At 41.4% G+C, this 26,765-nt stretch overlaps 1 protein-coding gene across 2 annotated transcripts in view; it reads left to right on the top strand.

Moving 5' to 3' along the window:
- The window catches only part of FARP1 (FERM, ARH/RhoGEF and pleckstrin domain protein 1), a 355,492-nt gene that overhangs the window by 287,324 nt on the left and 41,403 nt on the right, over positions 1 to 26,765 (top strand). For both annotated transcript variants that reach the window (XM_037800491.1, XM_037800490.1), the window contains 4 exons: positions 328 to 577; positions 13,865 to 14,052; positions 14,733 to 14,822; positions 15,909 to 16,042. In XM_037800491.1, the coding sequence (XP_037656419.1) occupies positions 328 to 577; positions 13,865 to 14,052; positions 14,733 to 14,822; positions 15,909 to 16,042 (662 nt within the window). The remainder of the gene's footprint in view (positions 1 to 327; positions 578 to 13,864; positions 14,053 to 14,732; positions 14,823 to 15,908; positions 16,043 to 26,765) is intronic.

Here is a 26,765-nt window from a genome sequence, read left to right as displayed (position 1 = left end):
ACTCAGTATGAAATTGTGGGTCCTAGAAAGCAGAAATAGAGCATGTCTTGTGCTGCTGGGGCCCCAGCATTATCAGCTTCCACACTGGAAGAACTTTTGGGATAATGACCAACCATGCGTTTTTGAGTGTGGGTTTATTGTCAGCCCACTTTGCTCTAACACTGTTGATGGGCAGCCTTTACTTGGCAATCCTTTTGGCCACTTGAAGCGTAAAGGGATGTTCTTAAATGAGACTCTGACTTCTCTTTCTTTTTTTCAGCTCTGGTGTAACAATCTCCCTTCTCTCTTCACCCGCCTTCATCCTTTTCTTGACCCTGCCCCACCCAGGCTCAGCAGAATGCCAGCCTTACATTTGGAGAAGGTGCCGAATCACCGGGCAGCCGGAGCTGCCAGCAAGGAAAGGAACTGAAAGTTTCAGCTGAAGATTCTGGGCCGCACCAAAGCCCTTCTCTGCAAAAGAGCCCACCGAGTAACAAGAAGGCAGATGGAGCCATCGTAGTTCCGATGGAAGAAGAGGAGGAGGTCGTTAAGGATAGGACCCAGCAGAGTAAACCTCAGCCCCAGCAGCCAAGCACAGGTCCAGCATCCAGGGCTGCTAGAGGCAGCAGCACTTCCATTCCTTTCATTGACTGCAGTGATGTAGATAGTGAATCTGACCTTCTCAGAGAACAAGCATCCCAGTCACGGTCCCAAACAAATGACAATTATGAGGGTGATTTGACCAGTGGTGTTTATCTGCTCTCCAGGGACGAGAGGCAGACAGAGGCTAGGCACAGGGTTTCCCCTCACTCTGCAAAGTCTTCCAGGCCTCCCTCCAGAGAGTTCATTGATGACGATTCAGCAGATATAACCTTTGATATAAGTGGGAGCTGCACACTCCCGAGGCATAGCTCTCTGATAGATGAAATGTTCAGGGGCTCGGGTGGTCACAGCCCCCTGGCCACCCCCTTGTCTCCCAGCAGCAGAAGCTCAAGTCCAAATATGAGTTGGGACAGGACTGGGTCTCAAGGTTATGTCTCTGAAAACGGACATGACAGTAGAGAGAGAAGTATGGGAGAAGACACTCTCCCAAACTGGGGTCCCCATTATGAAAACGGCTCCCCTGCCTTGCAAAGGCCATACTTGCGGAACCTTCCTAGTAGATATAATAAATCAGAGACAGATCCGCTCATCCTAGGCCAGGCAGCATCAACTCCAGAGGCAATAGTTGGGCTTGAGGGTCAGGAGAAAGCAGGACTGGCCAACCTGGCTGCGTCGGATGGTAGGACACTGGCGAATGGGGCGCCTCTTGTGGGTCTGACCACAGAGATGCCCATTATGCCATCAGCAGTGTGTGCCGGTAGCTCAGAGGACCAGCTGGCGCCCTTACACATGACCGAGACCTCTGCCAGCAGTGGGACTGAATCCAGTGATTCGGACTCTGAAATGGGGACCCCTTTGAGCCAGCCCCTCACGTATGGTAATCCAGCAGTGCTGAGCTCCCCTTCCATGTCTAGGAGTAAGAACTCCTTGGGGGGCCTGCAGTTGAGAGAGGAGAGGGAGGAGGAGGAATGAAGAGGCTGGAGGCGACCTGGGGTCATGAGTGCAGGGTTTCAGTAGGGTTTAGCTATTCTGGTGACTCATTCATTTTTAATCAATAATTGTTAGAGGAAATGTTGGGCAGGCACCTGTTTGGATAGGGTATGCCTGACTCCTGAAATCTTTCAGAAAAACAAAACTTCACATGGTGGCTTGCTTTCCAAAAAAAAAGGTGGACAAGACAAACAGGAAGTCATAATGACAAGTTACCGGGAGTTTCTTTTCTTACTGGTTGAAAGCTAGGAAGAAACAATTTATTATGAATCTGGTAATGTGTATAGTGTGTTATATTTATGTGGAAATTTTCTGTGTGTGTTCAATTATATATACAGATCAGCCTCCTATTGGTTGAGAGTTTAGATTGAAGTATCATTGAGACTGCAGAAGAGGTGTTGGTTTTGCTTTCTCCATGCCTACTTTAAAAGGAGGGCTTCTTTTCTGTGCCTCGTGAAGTGAGGAACTGACAAAATTCAAGGCCCAATGTAAATTTATTGCTAGCTGAGATCAAGTGTTGGCAAAATCTTTGTCAAGAATAATGAATATATTATTGGGAAGAATTTAGGGTTATTTCTGCTTTTCAGACTTTATATGGGATGCTATAAAGATCATCAAATCATGGACTGTCATTTTAACTGGGGTTGCTAATTTGGTTCAGGTTTGTAGTTGTGGATGAAATTGTTATGTTTGAAGAAGTCATGACTGTCTCTCAGAATCTCTTGGAGAAACCCAGAGATGCTGCTGAGTGATGCAGGAAGTCGTGCCTTGCAGTCGGACTGTTGTCCCTGGAGGTTAGCACACTAAATGCCTGCCTTTGAATCGTGCACGACATAGGGAAGAATGGTTTCCCAGTCTCATCCCTCTCTGCTGCATTTTACGCACATTCTTAACATTCACACTCTTGTGGACAGCATATATTCTTGGGAACAATGACTTCTGGATGTTTCTCTGAGCAGTAAAAAAGAAAGTGGGAATAGTGAGAGATTTGACTTCTACTTAAATTTTGCCCACCTATGCCAGTGCCTTTCACCCAGCAGTCCTGTATTTTAGATTAAAGAGCCTGGTTTTTACTTGCAGTGTTTCTCAACCTTAGCTGCATGTTGAAACCATCTGAGACATTTAAACAATTGGTGATACTTGGGCCCAGGCTCCTGAGGTTTTGATTTAATTGGCCGGGGGTGTGGCTTGGGCTCCCCAGATGATTCTACTGGATAGCCAGGTCACTTCTCATCCTGATATAATTGCCTTCTAGAATCTAGTGGAATATGTTGAAAGTGTTAGCTAAACTTTTGATTTGCTTGCAGAGTAAGAAAAGCATCATAAATGAAATATCTTTCTTAATGCCTATTGTTTGGTACTTTTCAACCTTTGGTACTTTTCTTTTTAAGATATATTGTAGAATACATTTTGTAGATCCTTAATAACTACAAAATTATTGAGGAGAGTTGTGGTTATATTAATTCCTTGATGTGCTGCTATGCTGATGGCCTTACTAGACTCATCATATGGTTTTGTCATAAGGGAAGAGCTAAGCATGGTCAGGAAACTGAGTAGAATTTGGCAGCAGTACATAACAAATAGAAGTATTGACTGTCCTTGTAATTTGCAAATGATTATCTGTCCACATGAATGTCAGTAAAGGCTGTTTTAAAGATTCTCAAGAATTAATCCATTTTTATTCATACTTTGTTTTCTTTTCCTACTCATTTGATTCAGTGCATGATTGATGAATCAAATTGATTTTTGAATAGTTTGAAAGGTGTTCATTGAAGTAGTGTATTTATAGCTTGCCTTAGATTTATATATTTAACAGAATCACAGAATTTTAAAACTGGCGGGGACCTTCAAGATCATCTAGGGCAAACCTTCGTTTTATGAGTGAGAAGATATGGTCTGACAAAGTTAAGTGATTTTACATGGTCCTACAGCTATTGTATGACAAAGCTGGAACAAGAACCTTGGTGTCCAGACTCCAGCGTTTTACTCTATGTGACATCTTGGAGCAATAGGACGTTTTTGATTCCATGTTTTAGTTTTGGAAAATCTTTCATGGATTAATAATTAAAATCAGATTTGAGACCAGGGAGCATGTAGACTTGACTTAGGCAATTACAGTCTGTCATACGTGGGATGAACCACTGCTTTTTAAACTGTGAATTTTTTGCAGTTATAACAAGTTTTTGCATATTCTCCTTGGGACTTAGAAAAATATGTCAATTTGCTATATAAAAGTTTAGTCAAATGTGAGTTAAGCAGAGTCAGGTTTGGAATCCTGTGTTTTATTTGTGTGGATGGTTTGTTCCAATTAGTTTTCTTTTTACCTCTTGTGATACAACAGTCAGATAATGAAATACGAATGAGCAATAAGTATTAACTTACTCAGCATATAATTCAAGTCCTTAAATGTAACCCCCCCCAAAGCAAAACATGTTCCAATAATTTTGTTTTGCTTTTTCTTAAAGAAGTGATTTTTATCTAAAGTGTTTTAAAAGCCGCTGATAATGGGGGTATACTCATTTCTATATTGACAGGATTTCCCACTTTTAGAGTTGCTCATATGATTTTCCTCTCACTGATTTGGTACCAGCCAAGCCAACTCAGTTTCTTCATCTTGGCCAGTATTTACTAAAGTAACAATCTTGGTGTAATTAATGGTGCTTAAAGTAGAGGGAGTATAGTTTATCCAAAAGCTACATATCCTGACGTGCGGAGAACATTTGCTAATTGCCTAGTGCCTCTGCACTAATAAAGATTCTGGGGCATTGGTCAGAGAGGTAACTTAAGCAATCGTTGGGCCTGGTGGAGCTTTCCCCCCACTGCCATCATGCAGAGCGCGGGAAGAGCCAACAGCCTCCACCATTCCACTTCGCACATGCCCGGACTTTTGCGAGTCTGCAGTCCCCCAGGGCTCACCAAGCCTCCAGAGACTCACTGTGTGGCAGGAGAAGGGCATGCACAGGCAAGAAGTTGTACTAAGAATGGGGGGAGACAAGAGATGGCATTGGGCGTGATGAATGAGTAGCAGAGATTAGAAACTTGCAAATATATTCACATTTCCAAAGGGGTTTTTCAAGACCTGTGAACCATCTCCCCCCTAGGGGAGGACGATAGCTAGTATATGGGTCTGCTGAATCGACAAGGACAACAGACCTTTGTAGGGCTGGTCTATGACGTCATCTTAAGGGCACAGATGTAAGACCAACCATATCTAGAAACAGAAATCTTGAAGCCACTCAGGGTTACTAAAGGGCCTTCCTGCAGTAATATCTTTTGTTGGATATTATTTTAAAATGTGAAATGGTAGACCCTTTTGTTGTTGCTCTCACTGCCGTTGTTAAAGGACAAAATAAAAATGCAAGAAATTCTTTTAGCATGAAGAAATGCTCTTAATGAGTTCCAGAACCCAAAATGAATGGCTTCAGCTCCTTTGACAGTCATCTTTATGCCATTGACAATATTTTATTAGACAGACATTTAATTAAAGGAAGTCAGTGGGCCAGATTCTTCCCTACATATGTTATTCATATTTGAGAATTTCTCACAAATGTATCTCACCAAATTGGGCCACATGGTCTACACTTAAAATGTAAATAATGCTAATTTAATTCTCAAGAACGTCTTTGAAGATTCAAATGAAGCAGTGCTAAAAAAAAAAAAAAAAGCAAAAAACCCCAGGCCTGCAAAGCTAAAATTCAGTACAAGCCTCTCAAAATTTCCACCAGGTATACAGAATCCCAGTCTGCTCTGAATTTGAATCAGAAACTCAATCTGCTCATTAAAAGCCCTGGGATCATCTTGATCATGTTGTCAAACAAGTCCTAAAGGAAGAAAAAAATTACAGCATTAAACCATCACTATAAATTTAGTTGAAACTGTTGTCATTGTCCATAAATCATAGTGTTTACCTACTTTCAATCAACTTTTTCCACTTAAGATATTATTCCCTATTACAGTGCAAAATGGACTTGATGAAGCTTTCTCCATTAGCCAGTAATTGGGTTCCAGGTAGACAAGCCTTAAATTAAGAAATTTGAGGTCTCCTTAATCATCAGGTTTATTTTGAGTTTATTTGCTTCTTTCTCAGTCACTTCTCTGCCTTTTTCAGATTAGCCAGAGTTTTGTTAAGAGCTCTCAGAGTAAAATTCCCAAGAAAGGCTTTTTTTCTAGGGCTTCTCCCTTGTACTCTAAACATTCCTTCTCTGAGAGTCATGGACTTAGTTATTCTCAGGATGGCTTTCCTCCAGTTTCATAGTACACGTCTGTTTTTGTGCTGTTAAATTTTACAAATTGAACTGCACGAAGAGTCTTTCTATGTAGTCTTTGTAATCGAGCTTGTTCCTTTGAACTTTAAAGAGGTGAACATTTCAAAATAATCCGTTGCTGGTAGCTCTCTGAGTTTTGCATCTAGCCATGTCAGCCAAATCTTTAAGACATATGAAAGGAAAGGTACAATTGAATGGATTTTTCTGAGCAGTAAGTGATTAAAGAAATTTTCTCTGGCGACATTGAAGAATTTACTGGCAGTGCTTTTTCCTTGTTAGTTTAATCCCATCTGTTTCTTCTTAACTGAGTGAACCTTAATGCAGGGAAATGGAGTCTCTAGTGAATACTTGTGCACACCTCGAACACCAGTTGCTGGTATTTAAAATGAAGCCATGACGGTTTAGACCAAAATTAGCAGGCTACTTAATGTAGCAATTCTTTTATTTAAAAAAAAAAAAAAAAAAAAAAAAAGTAATAAAAAGCAAAAATTGTTCCATGTGCTGATCTGGCCTACCATTTTAGGCATCAAAGATCTAAATATGGCCTGGTTGCCACCTGTTTGGATGCATACTTTAAAAGGACTGCTTGTGATTTCCTTGAATAACCTAGCAAGAGATTTCCAATCCCCCTCTGAACAAAGGGTATAAATGCTTGTTTGTGTATATATATTTGGGGGGCAGGGGTGGAGTCTTGTTTTGAAAAAAAGTTCTGTTTCATAAAATAGCACATCACTTTAAAACGATCTTAGGTGAAATGTCTGGCATGAGGAACTTGAAAATATTTTTCCTAAGGAAAGCAATTATATACCCTGATGGAAGCAAGGAAAGAATTAGGAAATGTTCTTTTCCTGAAAGCTTAAAAAATTGAATGGAATCTGATTTGTTCAGGACAGTTTCAGCATCAGGAGACTGAATGGCTCAAACATCACAGCTTGGCCCTGGAAACCCAGCCTTCAGCATCAACTTGGCTTCCTCTACCATTTGATTATCACTTTTAAATAGAAGGCAGCTCTTTTGCTTCTTTGTGTGAGTTCTGGATCATGGTATGTCCCGACTCGAGGTAGCTATGTATTTGTAAGTAGGGAGGATTAAGAATCAACTGTTGACACAGGCTGTCTGAACTACTTGTGTAGTTGTGATCCAGTCTAAAAGATTAGCTCTGTAAAGCTGAGGCTGCTAGTGCAATTGTGGAAACTGGTACTGGAAGATTCTTGACTCTTGCTGCTAGTCCAGGCCCAGTGATTTGAGAATGCGGAGGAGTTGGAAGTCGCTGAAAAATGCAAAGAGAACACAAACCAAGGGCATTAAGGAAAGGGAGCGAGGACTGTTTGTGTGTTTTCATGTAAAAACATTTTAACAGTGATTAACTCTCCTGTGAGGAAGAGTTGGGGGTGGAAGTGGTACCTGGAGCTCTTATTTAGTAGTTCTGCTTCACTGTGAATTGGGATTTTGAACTGGCTCAAAGCAGGAGAAGGTAGAAGGGTGCAGTAATGAACCTGTCCCTACTCACAGACGGACTTTTTGGCTCAAGAAACAGGGCTATCAACTCCTTTTTCCTGGGCCTGGGAGTTTCTTTGTAAGAAACAAAGCAGTTGTCATTCTGTTGGCAGTGATTTATAGAAAGACCAAAGACAGGTCTTCCGTATTTATGAACATACACTTACTTTCTCCGTAAGCACCTAAACTGGCTGATGGACTAAATCCCTTACTTCCTCCCCTTTCTGCTTAGAAAGTTGATGTGAAAAAGAAACCTAACTAACCAAACCTCACAGCTTGGCCTGTATTAGTAATCTAACTCCCTCTGTTCTTTCTGTGTGTATATTTAATACTCTATAGATAATATATTTTATTAAAATTTTCTAATACACCAAATTAATTTTAAAATAGAAAAGTCTGGGGACTTCATTCTCATTTTTGTCATTTGTTTAATAAATTTGAGAGAACATTTTTCTGTTGTTCCATTGTATGCACTGTTTTGTCAGCATGTACCTATCTGGGAGAAAAAAGCCTTTTTTTTCCAGTGTTCTGTCTTTATCCTCCAAGCATGGTGTATCTTCTGTTCCCTGCATTGTTGGAGCACTGTCTGATGTCTTTTTTCATTTTGTTTTGTTTTTTTTTACACTGCTGAATACCAGTTTGTACTTGGAATACCTGTTTCCTCTAGAATACAGTGATCCTGTTCACTAAACAAGCCCTGACACGAAGCATGCTGGGTGGTCCGTATGTACCACATTTCACAAAAGGTGGGGAAAGAGAAGATGAACAAAAGGGTTTCCTTTTCTGATTGCATTTTCCAGTAAGACCTGCACCTTGAACTTTGGGCAGGGCAGGGGCAGGGGCATGGGGTCTCTGGAAGTTAGCAGGATCACTGTAGCTGGTGGGGGGGGAGGCTCATGGAGACAGAGAGCATCTGTGGCAGCAGCTTACATAGGTGAGCTCAGACGGCTGACCAAAGGACAGGCCTCCACATTTTGAATGTGAACCCCTGTTTAAATGGAGGCTAGAAAACTTCACATAGATCACATCTATAAGAAAAACTAGTTGTGTGTTTTTTTTTATTTGGGCGGAGCACACAGGGACGACCTCACATAGCTGAGTACCAGTTGACCAATACGCTGTTTTGAGTATTGATGTGTATCCACAATGTAAGCTCTCACAGATTCTGTCTGGTTTCATCTTCTCTCCATTGCCTAGGAGTGCACTATCTCAGTAAAGCATGGATTTAGGCCACCGGGACGATTGTTGGCTTCTCCAATAACAGTGAGCTTGGTGATTCTTTAAGCATGGAAAGCCAAACTGATGTAACTGTATGCACGGTATTAATATCTCTGGTTAATCTAAACTGAAGAGGCTTTTACTTGTCCTAACAGGTATCTTGCTGTAAAAACTGTCAATGGTTTAACTGTTCTGTCCCACTGATGGCTGAAGCTTTGTCCTGAGTACAAGATAATTTTCATTGGTATGAAGCACCATGTTCCCTGCCCCAAATACTGCCACTGCCGCCACAGCCGCCGCCATGTTCAAACAAAGGAGAATTTCCCTTTCTCTTTCTTCCCTGAGTAAGAACAAGCTAGTGCATTTGTTATCATTTCTCCATTAGTAGCATTTCTCCTTTTAGTTTTTCTGCAAGTTGCATTGCTATTGCTTCTTTGAATTGCTTGATGATGAACTGCTAACTTGATGTTTAGCTGCTTGTAAAACTTTTCTTAAAGGAACTGGGTCTAAGAAGCATATACACATTGTCCTCAACAACTTAAGTTAACAAGAAGAGGAGAACATCGCTAATATTGGTAATCCGATAACCTGGTTTTTCTTGTGAAACCTTGTAATTTCATAAAACACTACCAATTATTTTCACGTATTTCATTGAGTGGGGGAGGTCTTAGATATCAGAATAGAGGAAATCCTGAGTGTTAGATGCCTGCCCATTATTAAACATAATACTGATCTTTTTTGAAACTTTTTCAAATGCAGATAATCTTTAGGGAGAGTTCATTGTATTCTCTTGTAGGGAGAGATTATGGATATTAAAAGGGCCTTAAAGAAAAAAGATAAAAACGTACAGCTGTAATGTATTTCCTATGTGTGCCTTTGGAGCATATTTTGGGTACATGGAAATAAAATCTCCCATATTTTAGAATCAAATTATAGGAGACAAATAATGACACATGAGTAGCATCTAGAAACTTGTGTAATAAATAATTACATTTAGGGGAATATTGGAGGAAGAACATAGATATGTTTTAATAATTGCACTTTTGAAATTTTGAAGTAGGAATTGAGAAAGCAATTAGTATTTCATTTTCACCAATACTCTCATTCTTAAGTATTTAAATATTTAACCAACCTATTGTGGATGGCTATTTTAAAAATTGTTGTCAGGTTTTCTAGTTCCATCCTTAACAGAAAAAATAAAACTGATGTGATTTAAAAAAAAAAAAAAGGAATTACCATTTTATTGACCAGTTTAAAATACAGTACAGGTAAAACTAAGTATTAGGAATATCATTTTTTATTACACAAAAAGTAGATTAGAAATGTCTCTTTACTCAGAATTTTGTGAGTTTGTTATTAAGCATTTAATACAATCTGAGGAAACGGCTGGTTAATACGCAGCTCGTGCACAATCAGAAGGAGGCAGGAAGGCCTGAGCTTGGTCTGCTGATTGTGTACGGTCATCCTCATGCATTTCAGTGCCTCTGAAGAGGAGCTGATCAGGAGATACTGTAGTGTGGGGGATGCTGCAAGGACAGCTTCCCCAGAGCAGCCAGGAAAAATTATGAATGTATTTTAAATTAAAAAGATAGAGCACCTAAGCTACTTTCTGGGCTGGCTGATAAATTGAAATCCATAAATACAGCTGTAGTAATTTGAAGTTGCATAATTGTTTGTGCCATGAGAATGTATACATTTAAAAGGATTTTAAAAAGCAATTACCAGAAATGCTTCCCTTGAAAACGGTATTAGTTGAAGCCATTTCCAGTCCGTGGGGGCGACCTAAACTCGGTTCTCCTCCTGCAGGTTAATGGGGGAATTAGAGCCATGAAGTTGGGGGGAAGAGGTGAAGGATTTGAGAGTTATTAATCTGAAACACAACTGAATGCCTCAGAAAACTTCTGGAAATAGGAAAAGTAAATTTTTAAAAAAATTGGCTTCCAGACTTGCAGGGCCTTTTTAAACTTCTTTCTACCCATTGCCTTAATGCCCAGGTGCTTTCTTAAAGGGTCACCCAGAATGCTTTACCTAGAACCCCTTGATGAAAGAAATTACTTGGTGTTAATTTGGAATAAAGTAAAAGATTATTTTAAAAATACCTCAGTGCATGGGGTAAGCTCTGTGTCACAATTTCCTCTGTCACGGTTTCCTCTCCCCATTGCCCGGGGCTGGGCCTTCAAAGGGGATAACAGACGACATGATCTAAACAGGCTTTTTAATGCTGTATAAATCAAGCCAGTTCATTTCATCTAACAATACAACCAAGTTTGCTTGCTTTTTTGTAAAACAGGTGACTTCAGTGAAATCTGGTTCCATTGTAGTTCTAATAACTGTAACCTCAGACACTGGCTTTCTCTACCCACAGCTCTTTGCACTTTCCCTAGGGCAGGTCCAAAGTGGAAACCAGTTTGTACAGACTATGTTGCCACAAGCTCAAAGTCCAGAGAGAATTTTAATTACTCATCAAGCTGCTGAATTGTGCTAATTACCCTTGTCAGCACATTTCACTGATTTTTGAATGGTAAATGAGCTCCCTGTTCCTGTTGGGACCATATCACCAGTTGATAGTTACTTCCAAAGCCTCAACTAGGTAGGTTCTGCAAGGGGAGAAAGGAACCTATTCTCCATGGATACAGCTCAAATTACCAAAAATGAACTTTAGAGCTTCAGACTTTTTCTTAGAATTGCCTATAGATTTCAAGACCAGACTACTTGATATTTATCAGTGTGACTGTTTAAATACACCCATAGCCCTTCCTTTCATAGGCCCTTCGAAGCCAGCTTAAGTAGCCTCTCGGGAAAAGAAAATTGGTTAACTGATTTGGTTGTCCCCCAAATCTGTGCATCGCACATATAAAATAGGTGGTTACTCATTTGTGTTACCTTTTGGCTACAGTAGGCTTTCACCCAACAACCTGTGGGCTGATCTTGAGCTGCCCCATGTTTTTACCTACATCCACAGGTTGGCATGAAATTCACTTTTAGTGCCCCACTTTCTGCATCCTGTCTCTCATTTACTCAAATGGGGATGCTCCCAAATCTAAATTGCTCTCTTTTTTGGAATGTATCATGTCTTCCAACCAGTGAGGCCTCTCTCTTAGAATCATAGTCTGTCCTCAGCCTTTCAGCCTCCTTGGTCTTCCAAATCTAAGTGTTCCGGGTAGAATTCAACCAGGGCCATAGTCTCTGACCTTTCGAGGGTGGTAGTGGCTGGCTGTGTTTGAGTATGTTCACCGTGATTCTTTCCTGTGCAACATGGCAGTGTGTTTTTACCATTGCTGGATGCCGTCCAGTGGCTGATTTGTGCCTGATTGTTTTTGTTCCCCCACGTCCCGCTCCCTGCTTCAAGATAGCCTCTCACTGGGTTTTATTCCTGGCTCCATCTCTTTCACTGCTGAGGTGAATGCCTTTTCTGTTCTACGTCACTACACAGTCAAGGCCCAGCATGTGGTCATTTGTAACCACCTCCCCTGACCTCACGCACCCAGGAGTGCTAAAGGTAAGCCCCACGTGTTGCCAGACTGTGGTGGAGAAGTAAGAAACAGTTACTCGAAAATAGCGACTCACAAATGCACGAAATGTTTTGATCTCCAGACGGACTGCCAGAATTTCTCTTTTCTAATTCCTATTTGTAGTGATAACATTTTTCTTTTTGTGATTTTTTAAAAAAAGAATAGTGTAGTACCTTGAAACAACTGCAGTTCTAATTGTTTTCACTATTTCTATTTGACAAGTTCCAGTTCTTCTGAAATTGTTGTATTCAGTTGTGTACTAGTGTCAATAAAATTGACATTTGTGAAGCAATTTCTGGCCTTTTTCTCCGGGTTTTACTGGGTCTGGTGGTGTGTGGGGTGATTGGGTCTTTGACTAATACTAGGTCTTCATTTCACTGAGGTATTCTGAGAGATTTTAACAGTGCAAACTTCTTGGATCTGCTTTCTCCTCACACTTTCTAATCTTGTTACTCAAGGATCATTGTACTGACTGACAGTCAGTGGGCAGGACATGTGCTTTTGATTGTTTTTCCAGGTGTGGCAGCTTTTCACATCTGTGTTGGTGACACATCTAGCTGACGGACCTGGGACCAGAGTGGGGGGTGGGGAGGTGGAGGTTCTCCATGGGTTGCTCATACTGGAATTAGACTCACTACTCTAACTTCATCAGTTCCATTGTAGACTGTTTGATCTTGTGATTTCAAAGTGGATTTTGATGGACCCAGAGGGAGAGAATAAATGTCAGGAAAATGAGGGCAACTCCCAGAAAATTGCACTTCACATTTTTCTTGGAGATCCTTTACCAGTGGGCTGGGTAGCAATGAGGCCAAAAGCATATTTTGAAAAATGGAAAAAGTGTTTATTTTGTCTTTCCTTAAAATGTCAACAGACAGGACTATCGATTACTTTGGCTTTGTTTACCAGATATTAACACTAGCAAATCTGCATTAGAATTATAAATTTAATTATTAGGCAAAAGCAAATCTCAGAGGTATTTTTTAAGCATCCCATTTAGCTTCAATGGGTAGTGATAGATATTTGCAAAATTATGTTGGCAAAGAGTTTCATGTACATATCCTCTACCTTGGCTGACTTGTAATGGGTAATATATACATTTTTATATTATTTAACATGCTGCCCTTTTCAGAGGAATATTTAATTACCTGTCACTTTTTTTCCTTAAGAAGGAGAATTGTGATAATGTAATGACCTCCACTTTGCATTTTTCGATGATTATCTTTGCATGTAAATGTGATGCTAGTGTTTCTGTCCCGAACAGTGAGACATGGAATGACATCACCAGGTATAACAAGCTTGCTTCTGTTCTCTGTAGACTCGAGAGTTAGTTGCTTTACCTTTCTGTTAGCTGTGACCCAGTGTTACATGACGTAGTGTGTCCTAAGTGTAGCAGTCGTTTAGATTCCTGTTAGTATAGTTTTCTGTTCCAGTCATTCCCCCCATGTCTCCTTGTGATATAGACACTGAGTCTTTCTTGAGTAATTCTTAGAAGCAAAGGCAGTAGCTAGGAGATGAAGAGGCTGTTTTTGGATACACTATACTTTTAGACTATTGTAATTGTTATCTAGGCAGAGTTCTGTACCTTGTCAGGTACAGTTGAATTATTCCTACTATGGTTTCTTGAATATTAAGGCAGCTGCAACTTAGGGGAAAAAGACAGAAAATAATTAAGAGCACTGAGTTTGACTTATGATAGTCAAGGTTCTAAAGATCTGAAAAGGTGAAAGTTGTAAGTAGAAACCAGGCGCCAGAAGGAATTACTTTTTTTTTTTTTCTTTAAAACTTCTCATCCCCAAACAGGCTCCCTGACCGGTAGCCCTCACCTTTCGGAACTGTCCATCAACTCGCAGGGAGGCGCGGCGCCCGTCAGCGTGACCCTGTCGCCCAGCCTGAGCCCCGACGCCAAGCAGGCCTCCCCGCTGGCCAGCCCGCTGCTGAGCGACCAGGCGTGCCCCAGGACGGACGACGACGAGGACGCCCGCAGAAAGGTGCCCGACGGGCTCTGGTGGGAACGGGGCGAGGTGGCAGCAGAGAAGAGGCTTACTTTTCCGTACTGCCTGAAAACAAAAAAGCAAATCCTGGTGGCTGGCCTGCCTGGGCTGCCCGGCGCCCGGCTGACAGAGAGGCCCTCGGGAATCAGGTCACAACGGGAGCAGCAGCTGATGGCCGAGCGGCTGCTCCTGCCCCGTGTCCCCTTCAGGTCCGGCTGCCACTTGCATTCCCAACAACGACATGACTTGCATTTCCTGAACATCATCGCTGACGGCCCAAGGCCGCCGGGACAAAGGGCGCTGTAGTTTCTCTTTTATTTACTTCCTTGAGGCTGTGTCACTCTCTCATTTTACTAATTAATTAGATTTTCCGGTGCCCAATTTTGAATGAATAGTCCTCAGTGGTGGCTGTGTTCGAGGCCTTTTGGGGACGGTTTATTTACATAAGGAAACATTCCTAGACTATAGTCTCATCATAGAAATCTGTTCTCTCCCCTTGTTTCCTCTCACCCACATCCAAAAAGGAAAATAAGAGTTTAGCTGTGTTACCAATGAACAGTAAATCATATATTAGTAATATATTGCTTTATCAAGACTGTCTTATAATCAGGACATTCTCAGAGACTTAAACTCAAAAATGATTAATATGTCTTGATTTCTTTCTATGGATTTTACAGAGATTCCCAACTGACAAAGCATACTTCATTGCGAAAGAAGTCTCCACCACCGAGAGAACCTGTCTGAAGGATCTTGAAGTCATCACTTCGGTATGTTTAGCATTTCCCCTAACGCATTAAATTACATCCTTTATATCAACTACATACTCTGCTTTATGTGAAAAGCTGTTTTTAATTAAATATTGAGTTCTCTGACTCCAATTAGAAGGTTTTTCGTTCTGGGTTATCAAAATGGGACATTTACAGTATATAAATTTGGAATATGTGCTATACACATTTTTATAATCATGATTTTAAAGTACAAACAAAGTAAGTTTCTAAAGTAGAGAAAACTTCTATAAAACAACATTTGCAGTTTGCGTGCCCTGATCCAGAACGTGCTCAGATTTTGCCCGTCATCCAATGTAGCCACTTCTTTTTGTCGGGGGATAACTCAGAGTTGAAGAGAAGCCTCATTTTATCTTTGATAATAAATTGAGCCATGTCAGCAAAATCTGCCCGAAGACTGCCTTTTGTTATTTTAAACAGTCTTGTTCAGTCTTAAAACTAATTCAGGACATTGCAGTGTTTCTCTGAGCCCTGGATTCTGGGAAGGAACTAGCCAATTGGGAGGTAAATTGGAATCCATTGAGTTTTTGATACTTGGATGTTTCTTGTGCTTGGCGTCATTTGTGGACTCGAACGCCAACTCGCCTCAATGAGCCGGGTGACCTTGTGTGAGGGCTTTATCGCCCTGGTTTGGCCATGTCTGTGCTCAGCGTTTTAACAAAGGAACAGAGCTGACAGTTTCTAAAGGAATGAAGCAGAGACTATTTAGTGGCCATAAATAAGTGATTATCCAGCAAGTTGGCCAGAATGGAGGTTTTGATTTGAGTATTTGCTCATTTGAGAGATTTTTCCTGGTTTGAACAATCAACTGGTAGTAAATTTTAGAAAGCAATAATATAAGAGATGGGTGCTTCCCACCCCATCTCATGAAAGAAAGGGAAAGCCCGTATGCTCCTGAAATGCTTGCATGTGCCGGAGTGGACAAGGAAAGTGACTGATCTCCCAGATGTTAAAAATCTAGCCAAGTCCTCTGTCCTCCAAATGCATTTGGTTGAGCATTACGTTGAAGAGCTGCAAACATTCCTCATTACTCTTTACACCTCACAGTGTGTCCTCTTCCATTGCCAGTGGTTTCAGAGCACAGTGAGCAAAGAGGACTGCATGTCCGAAACACTGAAAAGTCTCATATTCCCGAATTTTGAACCTTTGCACAAATTTCATACTAGTTTTCTCAAGGAAGTTGAGCAACGACTTGCCCTGTGGTGAGTATAACAATTATCTCTTTCTCTCTCTCTCTCCCTACTGTTATTTTTGTATTGTTCTGATAAGCAGAGGTCATGAGCAAAGATAAAAGACAAGAAACTAGTTTAAGATAAGCCAACCTTAAAGTGATGTTCAGTTAAATTCTACATATGTTTAGAGTTGATCTTCAATTTTTTTTGTTGTTTCCAGTTCTTCAAAATACATTTTTTTTATGATAATTAAATGATTATCACAAAAATAAAGATAGTTACTTCTGGAGGGAGGACAGAGGTTATAAAGAGTAGAGACATGTGAAGGGTCTTTAGGGCATTGGTAATATTTTATTTTTTGACCTAGGCCGTGATTTCACTGGTGCTTGCTTTACAATCATTTGTTAAGTACATATATGTCTCATGTGTTTTCCTGTATTATATTTCAGTTTTTAAAAGGTTTTTGAAAAATACAAACCCCTAAACAACATACATACCTGCACTCTATCCCTTTCTCACACACATACACACACACATACACTCTTTGACCTTGAATCCTATTTCCAGGAATTTACCTTAAAGATATATTTCAATATGTGAAATGACATAAACAAAAATATTCATTTCAGGATTAAAAGATGGGAATTGAGCTAAATGTCCATCAATAGCAGATTGGTTTAAAATAGTGTTAAATAGATCCATTAAATGCCAAATAAAATATTAAGCATGGAGAAGAAGAGGGAGGTACAAAAAACATGGAAAGACTTTGCACACCATAGAATGCATAATCTAGTGTACCCTTACCTAAAACAGAACCTTTTAAGGAAATTTCTTCTTATTTTTTAAAGACAATTACATGTAGACAACACATGGGGATCAATTGTCTACTAAATAGGCATTGGCTGAATGCCAGGGGAAAAAAAAAATCAAAAAGCTTCTGTGTTTTGGGCAGAAATAGAACCCACTGTATACCGCGTCCTCACTACAGGGGAGAATTTGGTTTCAAGCGGACTCTGGGGCATCTAAGAACTGTAGGGCCAAAAGGATCACTGGGTGAGTTTGTCTTGCCTGTCAGGTGATCTCCAGACCATGAGATTCAAGCATCAGTTGAGTAGGGAAAGCAGAGCTGCCCTGAGTTTTGAAGCCAACACTTCTAGGGCCTGAGTGATCTCTCTGATGCCCCTAAGTGGGCTCCAGCTTTGTACGTTTTTTAAACTTGGAGGCTAGTGTATGGGCAGTTCTCCGTTGCATGAAAGAAGAAAGGAGTGGGCTTTACTATGAAGCCCCAGGAAGGAGAGTCAAGCCAGGATTGAGGAATATCAAGTACACAGTCCATCTCATTGCAAATGCCAACTTAGCAAGTGTCTTGCTTTACATTGGTATAAGTGTAAGAGAAACACCACTTTTCAAATTAAAAAAAAAAAAAAAAATGTAGAAAAAAAATCTGAAAAATCTTAGAGTTGTTGCGACTTCCCAAACTTTCCTGAAAGCTTTTCTTCAAGTGTGACCATGTTGCCTCATCATCACACACACATTAAATGGCACTCTCATAATGGGGTCAAAGACCTTATGACCCTGGAGAAACCACTTAGCAGTTTGTTTTCTGACCAGATGTTTATTAATATGGTCTTAAACAAACTTTCCCATAGATTCAGAGCATCTTGAGCTGGTGTCACTATAGCAGTGTCAGCCCACATGACCAGTGAGTTAAATAATGTTGGGGAGGTCACACATGGGAAGTGTCATCAATTTGCAGATTCAAGATTTGAGGTTCCAAATGATTTGTGTACCCTGGCAGCCCATCATGGTGACTTCAGCTAGCTCCTGCACTTGTGGGGGTTGGGGAGGGCAACACCATGGAGAACTTTGGAGAGCTGTCCAAAGCATTTCATTTTAGTAATAAGTGCTATACTCATGGATTTATCTGTTACCATGAATCTTTAGCATCTGACCCTTCTCTGTGAAAGAATAGCCAATTGCTTAAAAAACCAGCTGATGTCACTTGATTCCCAGAGGGCTTTCAGTATATTATCTTTCAAAGATCCACAGTTTTACCCCTGTTTTAGATGAAGATATCAGAAGCATGAAAGCGACTCAGTGCTAGAGAGATAGCAGTCAGTAGGCAGACTGGGACTTTCAATAGTCTTGCAACAAGGGACCCAGATCAAATAGATGACATTTATCAGAAGTCTGCAATTAAGTTTGACTAATCAGTTCCTCAAGTACCTGATGAGGAAGACCTGGCTTTGGCACGATTCAAGGGGAAAAGGCGAAGTGGGAATGAGTTTAGCGTGAGGCAACAGAATAGCAAGAGAGAGAGAGAAACCCATGCTTCTCTATGCCTGAGGTTCTTTGCACTGGCTGCTCATTAAACTTTACCTGGAATCTTTCAAAAATCCTGCTAATCAGGCAGCACCCTAGACCAGTTATATCAGAATCTCTGAGGGGTAGAACTTTGGGGCATCAGTATTTTCTAAAGCTTCCTGTGTGCAGCCCAGGTTGAGAACCTCTTCCTTAGACTGTTTCATTAGAAGGAGGGAGTCCAGAACATGGAAAATGATCACCCCATCAAACTGCAAGGGTCTGTGTGGCGGTTTGAAAATGTTATGTACCTCAGGAAAGACTAGGTTCTTTATTGCAGTCTTGTGGGGGCAGACTTATTATGGCTGACACCTTTTGATTAGATTATTTCCATAGAGGTGTGACCCTGCCCATTCAAAGTGGGTCTTGATCAGTTTACTGGAGTCCTTAAGAGAGTTCAGGGACCAACACAGACCAAGACACTTGGAGATGCAGACAGACAGATGCTAAACCAAGAGACGAAGCACAGAGTTTGCCCCAGAGAAGCTAAGAGAGGACCCCCAGATGCTTGGAGAGAAATACCTTTGGAGAACAAGCAAGGATGCACAGAAGCTGAGAGAAAGGAGCTAAGAGAGACAGAAGCCCAGAGACATTTTGGAGAGAGCCATTATGAAACCAGAACCCGGGAGCAAAGGACAAGCAGACGCCAGCCACGTGCCTTCCCAGCTGGCAGAGTTATTCAGATGCCATCTGCCTTCCTTCAATGAAGGCAGTGAATTCCTTTCTTCACTACCTGCAGTGAAAGTATCCTCTTGTTGATGCCTTAGTTTGGACACTTATGGCCTTAGAACTGTAAATTTGTAACCTAATAAATCCCCTTTATAAAAGCCAATCCATTTCTGGTATTTTGCGTAATGGCAGCTTTGGCAAACCAGAACACTATGTAAATTCCCCCAAAATTTGGTCCTTTATGTCACCATACTTTTTCCTTTGCCATCTATTTCAATTTGCTAAAGCTGCTGGAATGCAATATACCATACATGAGTTGGCTTTGAACAATGGGAATTTATTAGTTTACAATTTTATGGTTCTAAGGCCATGAAAATGTCCTAATTAAGGCATCAACAGGACAATACCCTCTCTGAAGAAAGGCTGATGGCATCCAGGGTTTCCTCTGTCACATGGGAAGGCACATGGCTGGCATCTGCTGATCCTTCTTTTCTGGGTTTCTTTGCTTTCAGGTTCTGGCTCCTTCAGTTTCTGTGTGTCCTTGCTTACTTCTCCCGGGGCCTTTCTCTCCAAGCCTTCTGAACATTTCTCTCTCTAAGCTCTCTGGCTTTTTTCTGTCCTTTATCCTCTTATAGAGGACTCCAGTAAAGGACTAAGACCCACCTTGAATGAGAGAGGGTCACATCTCAATCGAAACAACCTAATCAAAAGATCCTACCCATAATAGGTCTACACCCACAGGAATGGATCAAAAGAACATGGCCTTTTTGGGATACATGACAGTTTCAAACCAGCACACTATCCCTACATTAGGTTGTAATGTATTTTCACTGACAGTGAGAAATAATAGGACAGAAAATTATCAGGATGGTTAGGCTGAACCCTGGTTCAGTAAGCACACCTGCCCCTAGGTAAGTGTTCTCCTGGGTAAACACACCTGAGAAGAGGATGGAAGCCTAAGCCTGTTTCTTTCTGGCAAAGCCCAGGTTAGCCTGTTTATTTAAAGATAAGGAAACAGGTTTGGTGACTGCCAAAAACTTCAAGAAAGCTTTTCCTTTTGAAATCAAGGATATTTTACTCAGCTGTTCAGATGCATTCAGAGATAGTCATTTACAGCCTTTGGCTCTCAGACTAGAGTCCCAAATTCCAGCTCTGAATGACTGGCAGATGTTGAACACAAAGTGGCTGATTCAATTCCCCAGGGCCTGATTGAAAGCCTGCTTTGCTACAGAGTGTCGTGAGGGATGGTGCCGTGTACCAAACTCAGCTCAGGAGCCTGTGGTGTGCTGGGGTGCAGGGCACAGTGAGAAGGGTGCCTGGATCAGGCTTGGGGAGCACACATGGTTTTCAAAAGGGAGCAATTGCGTATCTTTTCAACTTTTTATTTTGAAATAATTTCAGATTTATAGTATAGTTGCAAAAATAATATAAAACTTGTACAGAGAACTCCATCATACCCTCTACTCAGATATCCAAATCCACCAAGTACCCAGATCCACCAACTGTTTGCATCTTTTAGAAAAAATTTGGGAGCAGGGGTCACTTGGAAAGTAGGGCAGAGGTTGAGTCAGGGAGACTAGAAAGACTGGATGTCAAGATTTCACGGAGGAAACAAGCCAGGGCTCAGTTGGATAAAGGATGAGGAAAAGGGAGGCTAGACCACCTGGTGTTTTCAGCTTGGTAACTGGAAGGATGGTAATGAAATTAAGAGAGAAAAGAAAGAAGAAAGGAAGAAGCGAGTGTAATGGAGGGAAGATGAACTTGCTTTGGGAAAAATAATTTTTTTTGATTAAAGAAGTTGTAGGTTTACAGAAAGATCATGCAGAAAATAGAGAGTTCTGACGTACCCACCCCCATTTTTAACATTTTGCGTTACTGTGGTGTATTTGTTGCAGTTGATGAGAGAATATCATTATAACATTACTATTGACAGTGGTCCATGGTTTACCTTAGGGTTTGCCATTTGTGTTGTACGGTCCCACGTTTGGGAACAACAATTTTGAGGTACCAATAGCGAAGTCCTACAGGCACTTGGAAACGTGGGTCCCAGCCTTGGGAGATTTCAAAATCGGCCACAGAGGTGAGGATGTGGAAGTTACCCACAAGAAGAATTAAATCTTTTCTAAAGTAGAGTGTAGAGAGAAAAAGAGAGCCAAGGACAGAATCTTATAAAATCTACTTTGATGGCTGCTAGAGATTTGAATCAAGAACGAGGGTGCAGAGACAGGACTCTGGAGGAGAGCATGTCTTGGAGAATGACAGTGAAGAGGGCAGCGTTGATTTGAGAAAATAATTTCATCTTGCGAGGGAGCAGACTGAGGACCGAAGGCAGTTCTGCAGAGATGAGAGAGGGCACCTGTCTTTAGTTTCCCCGAGCTGCCGTAACAAAAACGACCAGACGCTTAAAAAAACCAGACGCTTATTCTTTCACAGTTCTGGAGGTTGGAAGTGCCGAATCAAGGCGGAGGCCGGGACATGCTTCCTCTAGGGCTCTAGGTTAGAATCCTGCCTCCCTCCTCCCGGCTCCCGTGGTTGCCGGCGATCCTTGGCGATTCTTGGCTTGTCGCGGCCCCTCCCCAGTCCTTGTCTCCCTCTCACGTGGCCTTTCCCCTGTATCTCTGTCTCCAAATCTCCCTCTCCTTTGTCTTAGAAAGATGCCAGTCATGGAATTTGGGGCTCACCCTCATCTAGGATGACCGCATCTTAACTTGTCATCATCTGTAAGACTCTGTGTCCAAATAAGGTCACGTTTGCAGGAACTGGGGTTAGGATGTGAGCGGATCTTTCCAGGGGACACAGTTAAACCCACATAGTGTCTTTGAAGAGTTGAAGGTGCCTCTCAGGGCAGAGAGGAGGCCCTTTGAGGGGTGTGGCATGCTCATAGGTTGTGATAAAAAATTTCACAGATGGGGCAGTTTTGTCTGAGCGTGATACTTGGGTGGCTGACGTGGAGGAGCTACTCGGCTCAGAAAATTGTTTTTATTTCACTTCCGAAAAAAAGTGGAACATCTTTATAGTTGTACTAGTGAACAACAATAGGATAAAAATGAATACAATATTGTTCTCATCATTGTGCCAGCTCTTTGAAGCTCTAATCTTTGCACTGGGTATCGTTAAAAGAAACTCGTAGGGACTGCAATGAGGTAAAGGACGAGAGGCTTCAAAACAGTGTGCCTTGCACTCCGGCCAACCGCGCCTACCAGGCTCTGCTTCGAGGCTTTGCCTGGGTTGATCCATTGATGATTCACTTGCCCCTGTTAGGATCCGATCGGCATGGGCCAGGCCTTGATGGGTGAAATTGAACTGAGGCCCTCCGATTAAGGCTGAAGTCATACCTAAACTGAGCGGTGATTCCAAACACCGTCTGCAGGAGCAGGTTCCCTTGCCAAGTGCATTTTCAGGTTTGACTGCAAACCTCTCAGAGTGCTTACGTTTCATCACGTTCCTCATTCTTAGAGGTCCTTTTCAGCTTCCATTAATTGTTTGTATTTTTCACTTTATTTCCCAACAGCTCTGTGAAGTAGATGGGACTTTTTTAAACAGATAGGAAACTAAAAACAGATCTTTTTTAAACACCTTTCTTAAGTGACCCAGTAAGGGAGTGTATGAGGCGATCATTCCAATTAGTCAGCTGCTGCAGTTTTTTCCTGTGATTAAATTTTGTGATGTTAAAACTCGTTTCTGGCCTATGTTTGCATTTGGGTCATTTTGGAAAAATGTTAGAAAGGAGCTCCCACTGTTGACCAGCCTGTATTCTTGAGCTTACCGTGTACCTGAAATGCAGGTAAGCAGGTTAGGCAGATACACTATTCTTTTCAAAGGCCTTTGGGGGCTCCCTGCAGTGGCTACCTCTGGGTCTCCCCCTTCTTCTCATAAAGATAGCTCTACCTTAAATCAGTAGCAGCTACAGTTTTTCTTAACATCCTCTCTCAAAAGAGGCAAGAGTCTCCTTGTGGCTGATGCAGGTGCTCAAACCAAACCTGAGCACACACCCGTGTCCCAAACATGTACACACACACACACACACACGCACCCATACATCCATCTCCACCCCTCCCCTCAACTTTGAGAATCAGCACCACCGCTCTTAATATCTGGAGAACCAAGGAGGAGGGATTAGACCCTTGCAACGATATTTTGAAAGGTTGCCAATGGTGATGATTTCTTCAACGCAGTGAAGTGCAGCCTGGCTTTATTTGTGCAGATAGTTTATATGGTACATAAGCTTTGGTTCCCCCAAAAGTTGGTATTTGTGGACTATTTTCTTCATCTACGTAAGGAAAGGACCTGACTTTATTGTTTTGTTGTCCAAGTTCAAGTTAGATCTTGAAAAGATACTAACTGCAGAAAGTTCCTTTAGTTAATTGAGTATTAATTATTACCCCCACCCCCACTATGTGCAAGGTTGAATAATTCTTATGGGGCACAGTAAGTGTGGGCATTTCCATCAGACCACAGTTCATCTATTAGGTGGTCATGAAAACTTATTTGTTTCCTTTGGAGTGAAATTAGCCAGCAGTTCCTTTTCCATGCAACACTCTTGCATTTGGTATCCCAATCCCAACTTTCCAGCCATCATGAGTTGAATCTCGAGCAGGAAGCCAGGGTTCCAGTGCTGCAGCTCAGGGGTCCTGGGCCATGCTTGATCCTTGGCAGAGTCCTCTAACTGCCCTGATTTCTCTACATGCAAAATGGATTTAGCCCCATTCAGAAGCTGTCCACCCAAGAAGGCCTTTCCCGCTTCCTCATTCCCCTCATCCACCTCCAACCCCCACTTCTCCATCTCGGAATTCCAACAACGGTCCTTGGCCTCCTGGTGTCACTAATCACATTTTACCTAGATTTTCCATTACTTAGTGCATGTCTTATTGCACCTCCCAGACTGTAGCCTCCTCAAGGGTGGGAATCATTTCCATGTCACTTTCCCTAGACTGGAACTCAGTATAACGTATGCTTATTTGAGTAAATGTATATTTTTTAAACTACATTGCAACTCTCATTAAAGTTCATGTAAATTGGGAATTTAATCCTTAAATGCCTTGTCTTCCTTTAAAAGATGTTGAAATAGTCTGCAAATGAATCACCATAAGAAAGGGATAAACAGGGGCATCTAAAACGGCACTGTCCAATGTGGTAGTTGCCAGTTACATGTAGCAATTAAAATTGACTAAAATTAACTAGAATAAAAAATTCAGTCTCTCAGCCATACTAGCCACACTTCAAGGGCTAGTTTCAAGGCACATTTGGTTAGTAGCTATTCTATTGGATAGTAGACAGACATAGAACATTTCCATCATCACAGGAAGTTCTCTGGACAGCACTGATCTAAAGAATGAAGAAAGACTAATACTCATTGCCACAACTAATGCAGGGCCTGGCACACAGTAGGTGCTCAAAATACTTACAAAATAAATGAATGAATGGTTTCCTCCAGGGTGAAGCTTGAAGAATAATATGTCCTGTCTATAAAGGCTCAAGAATTGATCTTTTATAAAGGCTGGAGGGACTTGGCAAATAGTAGACATGGTGCTTTTAAACTTGTCAGATCATATTCAAATGTAAAGTTGATGGTGTTTGATAGAAATAATTATCTGTTAATGTATGGTTAATATGTACAAATTCCTCATGTACATTATCCCAGTGTAAGGTTGGTCTTATTGGTCAAACTAAAAATGGCCTCCATGACAATTCTGTGACTATATTTTTCCACTTAAACTTCAGAAACAGGTCGGCAAACTGTGGCCCATGGGCCAAATCTGGTCTGCCACCTGTTTTTCTTAAAGTTTTATTGAAACACGGCCATGCCCATTCTTTTACCTGTTGTCCCTGTTAAACTTTTAGTATGATTTTCTGACACAGCCTTCTGCCCTTTCCCCATGAATCTTTTTCCAGGGCCTTAGTTTACAGCCACATATACTGCATTTTTCTGAAGGAACAACAGAAAGAAATCATGTGGGCTATTTGGCATTATTCTCGTTAAACCATTCAAAATACTAACTTTCTCCCTTCTCCTTTGATTCTTTGGGAAGCTTTTGTAATGTCCTAGGAGTTTTTGAGGGAGCATATCTCATGCCTGAATTCTTTACTTCCCCTTAGCATCAGGGAGATCCTTGAGCAGTGGTGATCAATTTTGCCTCTGGCAGAAGCAGGCGTGAGGTGAGACACACATCTGGGTGACCCAGTGGGGACAGCATGGTCTCCTGACTTCTGTTTGGCTCTGATTCAGCACTACAGAGGAGCCAAGATCATGACAACTTGAGACAGGGCTCTTCCCTTGGTGTTATGGTTGAGGAGAACTTGTATTTTATCCCTTAGATTTTAGGGAGAAGAAATGGTGGCTTTAAAATTTTTGTTGGTGGCAGTTTTTACTAATATGAATTGAATGCTTCCAGTGTTCCAGACACAGTTAAACCCTGTTCGTGTATCATGGCATTTAACTGTTACGAGAACACTGTTGGGTAGGTCGTGGTAAAGTAATAGTAATTATCATCTTCATCATCCTCCTCAGTCACACAGAGTTTAAGTTAATTTGGCAAAGATCACACTGCTAATTAATGGCAGATTTGTTTTTGAACCTGGGCAGTCTGGTTGTCATTATGCCTTCAGTTTAGAAGCTTTATGCCTAAGACTTAGACGAAAAGAACTCCAAGAATCATCTTCACTGCTGTTCAGTTGTTCCTTGAGAACAACTTTGTGACTTCCTGGGATACTTCAGCCCCAAACATGTTCTAAAATAGTCTCTGCCTGCTAAACTCTGCTGTTCATATATTATTTCTGGCAGAACACATTTAGGCACACAAGACTGTGGAGTCAGGGGTGAGGATGTGACACACTCTTGTCGTTTTCCCCCACTATACGCTTCATTATTTGGTGACAGGAGCCATCTCTGAACTCAAGAACCTTGAGATGTGGCCTTTATATCTTTACTATCAGTCTTAAGCCTTATTTGGAACTAAAGAAAAAAAATTGGGCTTTGGAGTTAGACTTTAGCTCAAATCTCAGTTCCACCCCAACTTACCAGCTCTGTGACCTTGGGCAAATTACGGAATGCTTCTTTATTTGTAAAGCGGAAATAATGATCTCTTGCCTATGAAGGATGAAGTAGATGAATTTGTGACTACCCAGCACTGTGGTTGGCTCAATAAATGCCTACCCTCTGCCCTTCTGTCCCCGGCTCTGGAGAGTCTACTCAGAGGAGTATAGTCTTTAAAATGTCCCACAACTTTATTAGGTCTTTGCCCAGAGTGGGTAGAAAAGCACCCTTTGAAAATACTGTGTTGGCTTGGCTTGGAAACAATTGCCATTTCAGCCACAACATTAACTTCAGTGAACATCTGCTGGACACCATGCATCCTTGGGGCCTGGGAAGGAAAGAGAATTTCTTCTTTTCCTTCTCCCTTCTCCTTCATTCTTCTGCCTTCACCCATCTGCAATGGCTTTGAAAACTGAACTGACATTACAACCACAACCCCTCGAAGGCCTGTCAGAACTTGAACCCAATAGGTCAATTGGCTGCTAACACAAAAAACCCAATCAACTGACATTTTCCACAGGATTTAAATAAGACTCAAAATATCATAACATTTAATATTCAAAATTTCCATAATATCCAAAATTATTCTCATACGAAGAACCAGAAAAATCTCAGCTTTCATGGGAAAAGATAATCAACACACACCAGTATCGAGATGACACAGATGTTAGAATTAGCAAAGACTTTACA

The sequence above is a fragment of the Choloepus didactylus genome, chromosome 12, assembly GCF_015220235.1.
Source record: "Choloepus didactylus isolate mChoDid1 chromosome 12, mChoDid1.pri, whole genome shotgun sequence".
Lineage (NCBI taxonomy): Eukaryota > Metazoa > Chordata > Mammalia > Pilosa > Megalonychidae > Choloepus > Choloepus didactylus.
The sequence above is the reverse complement of the archived record's forward strand: the minus strand, read 5'-3'. Positions and strand labels throughout refer to the sequence as shown.